Raw genomic sequence first — 14,104 nt, 5'->3', positions numbered from 1 at the left:
AAATGATAGAGATTTCTGGTGTGTCTTTTTATATTTCAACATATAAGGTGGTGCATTTGATTTGTCCCAGTGACATAAACGAAAATTCAAACAAAAGCATTTTCATTTCAAAACTGCAAACTAACATCCTCATTTAAATAAAGGAACTCTGATTGATTGAATTATGTAGTAATGTCATTCTGGACATGCGCAAAATGAGGCAGTCTTTGCAATGCCTATTTGTCATGGAAGATGTACCATAAAGCACAAAATGCATCCTCTCCAGAGCCACCAAAGTGGGGAAGATGGTGGAAGAGAGACCCTGTGGGCTGCTACCAACTCTGATCTCCGCAGCCTTATTAGGCAGGCCCTGGAGAAAGTCCATGATGATGAAGTCCTCTAACATGCCTGCCTATCTCAGCATTGACTGGCCAAAGATCAAGAGAATGAGACAGAAATGGAATCAAAGCTGTGAAGTAAATCCATTAAATAAAGTGACATATTTGCAGATTGGTGCTCTGTTGGAATTAACTTGATAGTTTGATGCTGCAGTTCACAGTATAACATTAGAATTGGAGTGACACTACACACCCACCTGGACGAGTTACAGTAGATACACAGGTGTACCTGTAAATTGTGATTTTATTCTAAATGGAGAACAATACATTGAGTACTTAATGCTCATTTTCAAGTTGCTGAATTAGAGTTCTTGTTTCCTACTATACAAGAAAGACTTTTCTGAAAAATATAGCATTGACAGAAGTAAGCATTTTGATGCTGCCACCGAAGGACTCTTAAACTGTCTTTTTACAATTCTTAACGGGGAAATTATTCACCGTTTCACCATTCTGCTGTTTTGGTGTCCTTATCATGGGTAGCATTATTCCCAAATCTGTCCTTTTAAAATCACGAAAAGTCAAGAGTGGGAGGAAGATGAGCTGACTGAGATATGCTGAATAATACCTTTTCAATAGTTGATAGATCACACTGCTTCCCTGCATGATGCTCAGAGGAGCTCTGTTTTAAGGAAGACATGATGCAGTGAAGGAATACAGAAGGATCTCCAACTCCCCCAAGTACGAAGATAAGCAAACTGTGAAAAACTTCAGAACAAAGGTGAGAGAGAGAGAGAGAGAGAGAGAGAGGATAAGAACATGTAGGAAGTTGAATGGATGCAGTTGAGGCTCCATCTTCTTTCACCCCTGTCAACCATAAGGATATGGTGTACACTTGATCGTAATGATAAAAAGACCTATCAGAAGCATTAGCTTGGAAGGTTGTGTAATCGGAACAGATGCCACCTCAGAACTTGGAGTATTATCCTTTATAGTGGGCTCACAGTGAGTATTTGTTCATAGCCTATCCTGAGAAATGGAGACAGAAATCAGGGAAGGGAAGAGTTGTAGATAGATCATATGAAGGTGAGGAAAGGGTGGAAATTGATAACCAAGTTGAGAGCCTCCGTTCGGGTAGTTGAGTACCAGGAGGTTTTTAAAAAAAAAGAGTTTGGAGGAAGGTTACCTGAATGGGCCAGGATGAAGAATGCTCAACATCCCTCTCAAAAGGGAGGCATAACCAATCCATACACTCCCCACAGTGCACCTTTTTTAATATATTTGATGATTTTAATGGAGTTTGAGTTGTTGTTCAACGTGAAAACCTAATTGATCAATAGCACTGCTGCCTCACAGCGCCAGGAACTCTGGTTCGATTCCAGCCTCGGGCGACCGTCTGTGTGGAATTTGCACATTCTTCCTGTGTCTGCGTGAGTTTCTTCCAGATGCTCCAGTTTCGTCCCACAGTCCAAAGATGTGCATGTCAAGTGAATGTGCAACTTAGCATGGCCAATAGTGTTAGCGGGAAATGGGTCTGGGTGGTTACTCTTCAGAGGGTTGGTATGGACTTGTTGGGCTGACGGGCCTATTTCCACACTGTAGGGAATCTAATCTAATCTAAAATTCGAGGAGGTTGATGGAGGATGGTAACCATGAGGAAGATCCTGAAGTCTTCCTTTTGAATATTGTTTTAAATCTCCATCATATTCTCAAGCTAACCTCTGCAAGAGGGTTGCTGAGGGAGATGTTCTTCCTAAAATCTACTTTCTTTAATTATATACAGCTTCCTAAACTCAACAACTCTAACCCTTCCTCTCTCCAATCTTAGCACTTCTTCAGCAAAGTTCTCAATTTCACTTCCTCACATTCTCCACATCACCCAACATCCCTGAATTTTGAACTGGGTTTGATGCTGAGCTGGTTTTAATTTTTGTTGCTTGACCTCAATGCCAAACTCTCTGACACATTCCTAATGAAAAGTTTATGCTCAAAACATCGACTCTCCTGCTCCTTGGATGCTGTCTGACCGGCTGTGCTTTTCCAGCACCACACGTTTTTGACTCTGATCTCCAGCAGCTGCAGTCCTCACTTTCTCCAAGGTTAGTGCTATTGTAGACTGGCATACCGACCTCTACCTGATATAGGCAAATTGTCAACTCTCGGATACCTCCACTTCAACCATTACCCCAACATCAAGCCACTGTCTTCAGGACTGTCTTTGTCTTCAATTCATCTCTGAAAACCTCCCCTCATGTCAAAATCCCAAACTTGGGAGGAATATGTTTTTACCTCCTTTTGAAGATCCACAGAACAGGATTGTGCTGGGACATCCAGCATTTTAACCTATTCCTTCCCCATGTAGCGATTTCTTCTCAACTCTCTTCTTCTTTGCGACTCCTATCCAGTATCCCCCATAAGATGGAGAAGCAGATGTAAGCTATTTGGATCATCAAATCTATTCAATGAGATCATGGCTGATCTGAATCCTCAACTCCACTTTCCTACCTTTTTCCTATAACTATTGGTTCTTTTACTGCTGTAAAGTCTGCTTATCTCGTGGGAAAAGATTTTCCTACCCACGATAGGCCCACAAAAGCAAAATTGGCCAAACTGTACCAAAACACCCAGAATTCCCAAGGAGCTCACAAGTCGAACCAGACAGCACACAGACAAGGGAATACATTATAAGCTCCCATGAACAATGACAGAGCACCACGGCAATCTCAAAGCCCCAAGGGCAGTTTCACAACCCAGCGATACCAAAACCACACAGAACTGGTCAGAGAGAGAGGCACCAGCAAGGACATGCTCCAGAAACAGGACAATGGAAGCACCTCACCACTTCAAAGGAGACATTAGCACCTACCTGTGAAAGAGGAATGGAACCATCGATACTGTCAGGACATTGCATTGTGTGAAGGAACAGGGCATTCATCCGATATTTGTTTTCCAATTAGCATCCTTGCAACTAGATTACTCCATTTCCAGATACAATGTAGTTTCCCCATTTCTTAATGAGTGTCATTGTGCAGTATTACTATTAAACTGGTCTCATCCTCCGCTCTGGGAAGAGAAATCTGATCTACCTGTACAGGCCGTCAGTCTGTGTCAGCTGATCTGTTACTTGTTTGTCAATTTCACTTCAAACTGTGTTTTGTGATCTCTAACCTATTGGGCAAATTTCTCCGACACTCAGCATTGAATATACTTAATGACCCAGCCTCTGTAGCCTTCTGGACTCAGTTATGTAAGAGAAGAAATTTCTTGTCATCTGTCTTAAATGGGCAGCCACTCACTCTGAGACGATGGCATGTGATTCTAGACTCTTCCACAAAAAGAAGTAACCTGTATCATTCATAAATGTTCCAATTAGGTCTCCTCTCATTCTTTTAAAACTCCAAGAGTATAAAACCAACCTCGAAATCTGGGATCAACCTGCTGAACCTTCTCTTGACCGCATCCAGTATATCTTAGATAAAGGGACTAAAGCTATTCACAGTATTCCAGGTGTAGTCTAACTATGCCTTGTACAGTTTTAACAAGACTTTTCTATTTTTAGACTCCATTTCCTTTGAAATAAAAACCAACATTCAATTTGCCTCCCTATTACCTGTTCTACCTGTATGCTGTCTTTCTGATTTACACTAAGGACTCCAAGCTCACTCTGTGGTGTAACTTCCTGCAGTCTGGTTTTCTCCAGATGTTTGACAATCCATTCAGATATTTCATATGCTCATTTACCCTGGTCTGTAGTAAGACCGCTATGGAAAATTTTTGATATCTCTAATTTTTATGCAACATGTTGAAAGTGAAGCAATTTATACATGTCTTGTTGCAAAGTTTGCATGTGGCAAACGTTGAGCAAAAATAAACTTTTGTCAAATAAATGCATGGAGGAAATCTGAAGTGAAAACTAAAAGTGCTGCAAATAATCAGCACCTGTGGAGGGAGAGACGAGTCAGTGTTTTGAGTTGAGTGGGATTCTTCTTTAAAGCTACTATTGTTAAATTTGAATCTGGAATTGGTGATCATTGATAGTGTTCTTGGACAAGGGACTCTTCATAGAAACAAAGCAAAATAGTCCAGTACAAGAATTTTAGTCCAAAACTGATGCTGTGCTATGTGACGTAGTATTTTCTTTTTGCCCTTTTGTATTTGTCACTTGTTTTTGTCTGTCCAGACTAATAAGGTCTGGTGTTTTGCAATTCTTTGTTTCGTGCAGCTGTGCTGAGTCATCTGTGTATATACAAAAAAAGGCCAAGGCAATGCATGATGTCAAAGTTTTTCTTTGCCAAAATTGAAAACATGATTTCTGACAAACTGATGAACTAAATCGAGCATACCAAGGTTACTTTTCGAATGTCAATGACAATGCAATGTAGAGATTACATTGTATTCCAGGTGCTTCAGTGGTGCATGGTGTCTGAATGGATGACATACATTGAGGATTTGTTATTCAGCCAAGTTTCTTCTTCTTTCTTGTTTGATTTAGTTTGTAAATCTCATTAAGTTAGAGTTTAGTCACTTTGCCATTTATTGTTTGCAGATATCGCTGTGGTGGAGATGAGTGATGCTTTTCGTCAACCTTCCTTGTTTTACCATCTTGGAGTGCGGGAGAGCTTCAGCATGGCGAATAATATTATTTTATACTGTGATACAAATTCTGACACGCTTCAGTCACTGCAGGTAACTGTTGAGTATTACCCAGCATGCCATGTTTGAGTGATAAATTGAACATTTCAGTCATATAAACATTGCATCTTCCAAAATAAACTTGTGCTCAACTTAAACATAATTCTTAAAATGTTCAGAGCCAATTTCCACTGAAAAGTGAGAGGAATGCTGCCAAAACTAGGGATTTTTTTTTAAAAAAATGGAAATCCCTCTAACTCACTGGTACATGTCCTGGGCATGAACTCTACAGTCCATTGGGAAAAAAATTGATTTAGGTTTCTCTCTCTCTGGCTTTCGTTCTAATATCACTTCAACTGACTGAATACCTGACACTCACTCACCATAAGGAGTCGCAAATCCTGTATGGGCAGCTTTAGTCGGGAGTGCCCTTTCCTCATGTTAAGTGTGTGTGGTATAGTAGTAGTATTGACACCGGGCTAGTGATCTAAGCTAATAGGGATTGGCACTAGTTAATGCCCATTTGAAGACCTAGTGCAGACACGATGGACCAAACACTTTCTATCTGCAACGTAAACATTGTGATTCTGTTGACTGTGCCTGATTATAACCAACTTTTATAAATGCCTTGCCACAAATGTCTTTAATAATACAATAATTTCCCAGTATCCAGCACGCACGGGGAATAGAAGTTACTGGTTAGCTGGGTGCATGAGAAATAGTAGTGGCAGCTGGGAGAACTCATTGCCACAAGATGTGTGCATTTTCAAAACGAGTGGCCAGGACTACTCAGAGATACCAGCATACTTGGCTGCAGTAGGTGATTCTGTCATTACCGATTCGGTAACCCTAGAATTAGCTTTAATAAATCATCTGATCCATTATTCCTTTCCAGTTGCTCATAACAGTAAAGGCCCCATTCTCCGATATCCTCATTTCAAATCTCAGGTGCTGACTGCACAGGAATTCTGGGAACAGGGACTTTACTGCTGCATTTTCTAACAATTTTCCTCTGATATTGAGCTAATAGATCTATAGCTCCTTGCTGTTTGAGTAAAGGCGGTACAGTTACTCTTTCCAAATCTAATGGAATCGTCCTCAAATCAACAGAATTTTGGAAAATTGGAACCAGCACATCAATTTTCTCTTTCCATCACTTTCCAGAAACTATCAACCTGGACCTCCAATAGTTTGCTGAGGACCATTCCTTGATTGATTGTAACTTTCTTCAGTTCCTCCATTTATAGCTAGTGTGGGGATAGAGTCATAGAGTTATACAGCATGGAAACACCGCCATCAGTCCAGCCCTTCCACACTGACCAGATATCCCAAATTGGTCTCCCCTCATTTGCCACCATTTGGCCTGTGTCTCTCAAAATCCTTCCTATTCGTGTACTGATCCAGAGGCGTTTCAAATGTTGCAATTGTACCCATCTCCTCCACTTCCTCTGGCAGCTCATTCCATATGTGCACCACACTTTGCGGGAAAACGTTGCACCTCAGGTCCCTTTTAAATCTTTTCTTTTAAAGCTGTGCCCTCTAGTTTTGAGCTCCTTTACCTTGACTATTAGCTATTCATCCTATTCATGCCCCTCATGATTTTATAACCCTCTCTAAGGTCATGCATCAGCTTCCAATACTCGAGGGAAAAAAGCTCTAGCATCTTCCTATAGCTCAAACCTTCCAATCCTGGCAGCATCCCTGTAAATCTTTTCTGAACTCTTTCAAGTTTAACAACAACTTCTCCATAGCAGGCAGATCAGAAGTGAGTGCAGAATTCTAAAAATGGCTGACCAATGTCCTGTATAGCTGCAACATGACATCCCAACTCTCCATGCACTGGCCAATAATGGCAAACATACCAAATGCAGCCTTCACTACCCTGTTACTTGCAACTCCAGCTTCAAGGAACTATGAACCTGCACCTCTAGGTCTCTTTGTTTGGCAACACTCCCCAGGGTCGCTACTATTAACTTTAGAAGTCTTGCCCTGGTTTGCTTCACCAAAATGCAACACTTCACATTAATCTAAATTAAACACCATCTGCCACTCATTGGCTCATGGGCCCTCTGATCTAGATCCCATTATACTTTGGGGTAACCTTCACTGTTCATTACACCAGCAATTTTGGTGCCATCCACAAATTTACTAACCCTTCACATCCGAATCATTTATATAAATGATGATAAGCAGTGGACCCAGCGTCGATCCTTGTGGCACACCACTGGTCACATACCTCCAGTCCGAAAAACACCTCTCCACCACCACCCTCTTGTCTTCTACCTTCAAGCCAACTTTGTATCCAATTGGCCAGCTCTCCCTGGATCCCATGTGATCTAACCTTACTAACCAGTCTACCATGCAGAACCATATTGAATCCCTTATTAAAGTCCATATAGACAATGTTTATTGCTCTGCCTTCATCAAGCTTCTTTATCCTTTCTCCAAGATACTCAATCAAGTTAGTGAGACCATTTTCCACGCACAAAGTCAAGTTGACTATCTCTAATCAGTCATTGTATTTCCAAATACATGTAAATCCTGTCCTTCAGAATTTTGTCCAACAACTTACCCACCACTGACGTAAGGTCTGTAGTTCCCTGGCTTTTCCTTACTACCTTTCTTAGATAATGGCACCACATTAGTCACCTTTCAGTTTTCCGATATCTCACTCATGGCTTTCAATGATACCAAAATCTCAGCAAGGGGCTCAGCAATCTCTTCCCTAGCATCCCACAGAGTTCTGGAATACATCTGATCAGGTCCCAGGGATTTATCTACCTTTGTGTTTTAAAACCCCCAGTACCTCCTCTTCTGTAATATGGGCACTTTTCAAGATATCGCTCTTTATTTCCCCAAGTTCTCTAGCCGTGTCCTCCTCAATATTGAATACTGATGCAAAATACTCATTTAGTATCTCCCCATCTCCTGTGGTTCCACACATAGAAGGCCTTGTTGATCTTTAAGGAGCCCTATTCTCACCCTTGTTACTCTTTTTGCCCTTAACTTATTTGTCGATTCTCTTTGGATCTCTCCTTAATCCTATTTGCCAAAGCTATCTCATGTTTCCTTTTTGCCTTCCTGATTTCTCTCTTGAGTATACTCATGCTGCCTCTACCAGCTGTCTATATCTGACATATGCCTCCTCCTTTTTCTTGAACTGAGCCTCTATTTCTCTAGTCATCCACCATTCCCTACACCCTCCAGCCTTGTCCTTCACACCAATCTGAACATACTGTTTCTGAACTCTTGTTATCTCATTTTTAAAGACCTCCCACTTTCAACTGTCCCTTCCCAATCAACTTCTGAAAGTTCCTGCCTAATACCGTCCCTTTCTTTTTCTATGTCTTTGGTACCAATGTGTACAATGATCTTCTGGTTACTCTCCACATTCAGAATATTCTGCACCATCCCCAAAGCATCCTTAACACTGGCATCAGGGAGGCAATAAACCATTTTGATGTCTCCCTATTGGCAGCAGAATGTCAATCAGTGCCCTTACAGTTCTCCTGAGAGGCCATTACACCTGGCATTATCCAAAACAACATAATTGTTTGAGATGGCGATAGCCACAGGAGACTCTGGCAAAACCTGTCTACCTCTCCTACTTTTCCTCAAGGTAACCCATCTACCTGATGTATCTGTGGTTTTTCTGCCTTCCTAAAAACAGTCATCCACCATACCTCCTGGTTCCTGTAAATTCCTCGCTGCTTCTAACTGCTGCTGAAACCGATCCATGCAGTCAAATAGGATTCGCATCCAAACACTTCCTGCAGACATAATTTCCAGGAACATTGAAATTCTCCCTAATCTCCCACATCCAACAGGACGAGCACATCACTCTACCAAAAGCCGCCTCTGCACCTTAAACAATCTGCAGTCCTAGAATATACCCAAAAAACACAACACACTTGCTCAAAATTGAGCAATAATATAGTCTTGCTGCTCAGAAACACTGTTTTAGGATAACTTAATACCTATCTTTTGTATTAAAACTTTAGTAAAGGGGCAGACCTCAGTAAAACATTTGTAAAAATTATCTCACCCTACTAACTGTTATAGATTGACAAAAAGAAATCAGATTAAGATGTTGTTATTTGTTTCCCCCATGGTGAAGATTAATGCAAAAACCTTTTTGGATTAGCTGTCATATCCTGATTATTCCATTGTAAATTTGGAGACTCACTTTCTATAGCACCAATGTTTACTTTGTTCCTTTGTTTGTTTTAAAATTGGTGTAGTTATCCTTGCTATCTGCAAATATACTTCTTGCTCCTTTTCAATTTTGTTAACTTTTTCAAAACCTTTTCATGTTCCGTCTGATCTTCTGACCTGCCACCCATCTTTCTACAATTATAATGTGCTTTTTCTTTAAACTTGACACTCTCTCATTCCCCCAAGATGTGATCGACAATGCCCTCCACCGCATCTCCTCCACTTCCCGCTCCTCCGCCCTTGAGCCCCGCCCCTCCAGCCGCCACCAGGACAGAACCCCACTGGTTCTCACCTACCACCCCAGCAACCTCCGTATACAGCGTATCATCCACTGTCATTTCCGCCACCTCCAAACGGACCCCACCACCAGGGATATATTTCCCTCCCCTCCCCTATCAGCGTTCCGCAAAGACCACTCCCTCCATGACTCCCTCGTCAGGTCCACACCCCCCACCAACCCAACCTCCACTCCCGGCACCTTCCCCTGCAACCGCAGGAAAGGCAAAACTTGCGCCCACACCTCCTCCCTTACCTCTCTCCAAGGCCCCAAGGGATCCTTCCATATCACCTGCACCTCCACACACATCATCTATTGCATCCGCTGCACCCGATGTGGCCTCCTCTATATTGGGGAGTCGGGCCACCTACTTGCGGAACTCTTCAGGGAACACCTCTGGGATGCCCGGACCAACCAACCCAACCACCCCGTGGGGGCTCAACACTTTAACTCTCCCTCCCACTCCACCGAGGACATGCAGGTCCTTGGACTCCTCCATCGCCAGAACATAACAACACGACGGTTGGAGGAAGAGCGCCTCATCTTCTACCTGGGAACCCTCCAACCACAAGGGATGAACTCAGATTTCTCCAGTTTCCTCATTTCCCCTCCCCCCACCTGGTCTCATTCGATTCCCTCAAACTCAGCACCGCCCTCCTAACCTGCAATCTTCTTCCTGACCTCTCCGCCCCCACCCCCACTCCGGCCTATCACCCACACCTTGACCTCCTTCCACATATCACATCTCCATCGTCCCTCCTCCCTACCTTTTATCTTAGCCTGCTGGACACACTTTCCTCATTCCTGATGAAGGGCTTATGCCCGGAACGTCGAATTTCCTGTTCCTTGGATGCTGCCTGACCTGCTGCGCTTTAACTAGCAACACATTTTCAGCTCATTTCAATTAACCATGTTTGGTGGGTTGGACCTTGGATTTTTTCTTTCTTGATGAAATGTCTGTGTCCAGTGCATACAAAAGTATTCTGTATAAATCCCATCACTGTTTCATTCTTGACTTGCCCCTTAGCCTTATTTGCCAGTTCATGTTTGTTAGCTGTTTTCATGCTGTCTCATCTAAGTTTAAAGTACCAGCTTTGAACCAACTTTTCTCTCCCTCAAACTGAATATAACATTCAATCAGATTACGGATGCTGAAACGTTGGGGCACCTTCACTTTGAGATCATTAATTATTTCTATCTGATTGCTTCATAGCAGATCTGGTGTAGCTTGCTCCCGAGTTAGCTCACCGCTATTTTACGAAACTATTGAGAAAACATTCTGTTGTTCGAGCCTACGTTTGCCCATTTGAGTTTTCTAGTCTGTATGTAGACTCAAATCCCCCATAATAATCCCCAGACCTTTCTGACAAGCACCGTATATTTCTTCCTTTTATGCTGCAAACTACCATGTGGTTACTGTTAGGGATCCTCCAAGTGATCTCTTGTTTTTATAATTTGTCATCTCTACCCAGACCGTTTCATGAACTATTGTCGGTCCTTTCTGTTCTGCTAATACCATCTTTTAGAACCTCCACCTTTCCATAGCTTTGTGTACTTCCTAAATTGTGCACCTTTTAAAATTCAGGCCCCAATCCATGAAATAGCCAAACAGAATCATGACTACACTATCAGGTCATACTGCATGTATTTCTGTTTGTGCTATACAGTCCATCTGCTTTGTTTCAAAGACCGTATGTGCATTCAGATATAGAGCCTTCAGTTTTGACTCTTATTTTTCTAACTTGTCACCTGAGAGTATCATCTTTAGATTTGTAATTTCTGTCCTATCCAGTCATAGTCCATCATTTCACATTACCCTTCTCTCTTGCACTTATTTAGCCTGATTTCTCAATAAACTTTTTTTCCAACATACTTTTCTGCGTAGATTTGTTTGCAAGTCACCTAATTTTCTTTTTTTTTGTTCTCCCTTGTTCTTCTCAAACATTCCACACTTATTATTCCTGTGACATGCTCCTACCTGTCACCGATGAGAATTTTCTTATCTCTGCCCTAACATGCTATGGACTTTTCTGCATCTGTCTGCTGGATTTTAATTGAGTAAAATGCGGTCATGAGAGAGCTTAATTTTGAGCTATCCAAAGAGTGGTCCATATTTTAAGTCACTTAAAAGCTAAATGACCTTTTATTGATGCTAGATGTTTTAAAGGTAATGAGGAGCTAGACTGCTTCAGATCCTTATTAAATACAGTTAAAAGTTTTTTTTTCTGAATCGCCTGCTTGTATTATATCAGTAATGCAGATTGCTGTTTATGTTCGTTGAGTAGTGTTATTGTAAGTGGCCTCGAATTGCCTGCTTATATTAGCACATATTTTCTGGGGCCAGAGTATATTCTGAAAAATGTGTTGCTGAAAAAGTGCAGTAGGTCAGGCAGCATCAAAGGAGCAGGAGAATCGACGTTTCGGGCACAAGCCCTTCTTCAGGAATGAGGAGGGTGTGCCAAGCAGGCTAAGGTAAAAGATAGGGAGGAGGGACTTGGGGGAGGGGCGTTGGGAATGTGATAGGTGGAAGAAGGTTAAAGTGAGGGTGATAGGCCGGAGAGGGGGTGGGGGCGGAGAGGTCGGGAAGAAGATTGCAGGTCAAGAGGGCGGTGCTGAGTCCGAGGGTTGGGACTGAGATAAGGCGGGGGGAGGGGAAATGAGGAAACTGGAGAAATCTGCATTTATTCTTGTGGTTGGAGGATTCCTAGGTGGAAGATGAGGCGCTCTTCCTCTAGGCGTCGTGTTGCCATGTCTGGCGATGGAGGCGGCTAAGGACCTGCATGTCCTTGGCGGAGTGGGAGGGGGAGTTAGTGTTCAGCCACGGGGCAGTTGGGTTGGTTGGTGTGGGTGTCCCAGAGGTGTTCTTTGAAATGTTCTGCAAGTAGGCGGCCTGTCTCTCCAATGTATAGGAGGCCACATCGGGTGCAGCAGATGCAGTAAATGATGTGTGTGGAGGTGCAGGTGAATTTGTGATGGATATGGAAGGATCCCTTGGGACCTTGGAGGTAAGTGAGGGGGGAGGTGTAGGCACAAGTTTTGCATTTCTTGCGGTTGCAGGGGAAGGTGCCTGGAGTGGAGGTTGGGTTGGTGGGGGGTGTGGACTTGACGAGGGAGTCGTGGAGGGAGTGGTCTTTCCGCAACGCTGATAGGAGAGGGGAAGGAAATATACCCTTGGTGTTGGGGTCTGTCAACCACGTCTGATGGGAAATTGCGGTCTTTGAAGAAGGAGGCCATCTGGGTTGTTGACGATGCTATCCACCGCATCTCCTCCATTTCCCGCTCCTCTGCCCTTGAACCCTGCCCCTCCAATCACCACCAGGACAGAACCCCACTGGTCCTCTCCTACCATCCCACCAACTTCCAGATACATCGTATCATCCTTCGTCATTTAACCTCCTTCCACCTATCATATTCCCAATGCCCCTCCCCCAAGTCCCTCCTCCCTACCTTTTATCTTAGCCTGCTTGGCACACCCTCCTCATTCCTGAAGAAGGGCTTATGCCCGAAACGTCGATTCTCCTGCTTCTTTGATGCTGCCTGACCTGCTGCACTTTTCCAGCAACACATTTTTCAGCTCTGATCTCCAGCATCTGCAGTCCTCACTTTCTCCAGAGTATATTCTCCAAAAGTTAAAAAGACTGTAGCTGTTTGGATGTCTGTTGGGTAGTTTGTAAAGGGAGAAATAGAATTTTGAGTGTACACTGTATATCAAGACTGATTCCTAAATGCTAAACAGGCCACTTAGTTACTGTACTGATTAGGATTTTTTGTATATTGCCAGCTTTTTCTCTTTTTTTTCCCTTACAATGCATCAAATAGGATTTGGAGACCGAGCAATAAAGTGTTGTGCCAGTTGACTACTTGCTTTCCTTCACTTTCAGAAGAGTTGCAAAATCCATTGAAGAATGATGTAAATTAAATTCTAGTGCACAAGTGGGAGAACCAATGTTGAAATTCCCTGTACCTTAACAAACAACATGAATGTGCAATTGTGCAACAGTCTGGTACTGTTTCATTCCTTAGCTGCTGCTCCACCTCTCTTTCCCAAAGCACAGTCTGAGGCTGAATCAGATCCATTACCACCTTTGTGCTGTAGCTGTACAGGGTGCTGATGAGGCCCCACCTGGAGTACAGTTTCTTGGTCTCCTTGCTTGAGAAAGGATGTACTAGCACTGGAGGAGGTTCAGCAGATTGATTCCAGAGTTGAGAGGGTTGGCTTAGGAGGACAGATTGAGTAGACTGGGATTATACTCAGTGGAATTTTGAACATTGATGTAGAATATATAAAATCCCTACTGTGTGTAAACAGGTCCTTCGGCCCAAGTCCACACCAACCCTCTGAAGAGTAACCCACCCAGATCTATTCCCCTACATTTACCCGAGACTAATACACCTAACCCATACATTCCTGAACACTGGGCAATTTCGCATGGCCAATTCATCTAACCCGCACGTCTTTGGACTATGGGAGGAAACCGGAACACCCGGAGGAAACCCACGCAGACACAGGGAGAATGTGCAAACTCCACACAGGAGTCGTCCGAGGCAGGAATCTAACTGTGAGACAAAGGTGCTAACCACTGAGCCACCGTGGCATCCTGAGAGGAACCCTATAGACACATTTAAGTTATGAAAGGAATATGTTAGAAAAGACAGAAGCAGGAGG

General features: G+C 43.0%; 1 protein-coding gene across 1 annotated transcript in view; it reads left to right on the top strand.

Annotated features, from left to right (window-relative positions):
* map3k5 (mitogen-activated protein kinase kinase kinase 5) overlaps positions 1 to 14,104 on the top strand; it is a 176,496-nt gene that overhangs the window by 34,180 nt on the left and 128,212 nt on the right. The window contains exon 2 of the mRNA XM_060849929.1: positions 4,861 to 5,000. Within this exon, the coding sequence (XP_060705912.1) occupies positions 4,861 to 5,000 (140 nt within the window). The remainder of the gene's footprint in view (positions 1 to 4,860; positions 5,001 to 14,104) is intronic.

The sequence above is a fragment of the Hemiscyllium ocellatum genome, chromosome 3 (assembly GCF_020745735.1).
Source record: "Hemiscyllium ocellatum isolate sHemOce1 chromosome 3, sHemOce1.pat.X.cur, whole genome shotgun sequence".
NCBI classification, from domain to species: domain Eukaryota; kingdom Metazoa; phylum Chordata; class Chondrichthyes; order Orectolobiformes; family Hemiscylliidae; genus Hemiscyllium; species Hemiscyllium ocellatum.
This window is presented reverse-complemented; position numbering and strand designations above follow the sequence as displayed.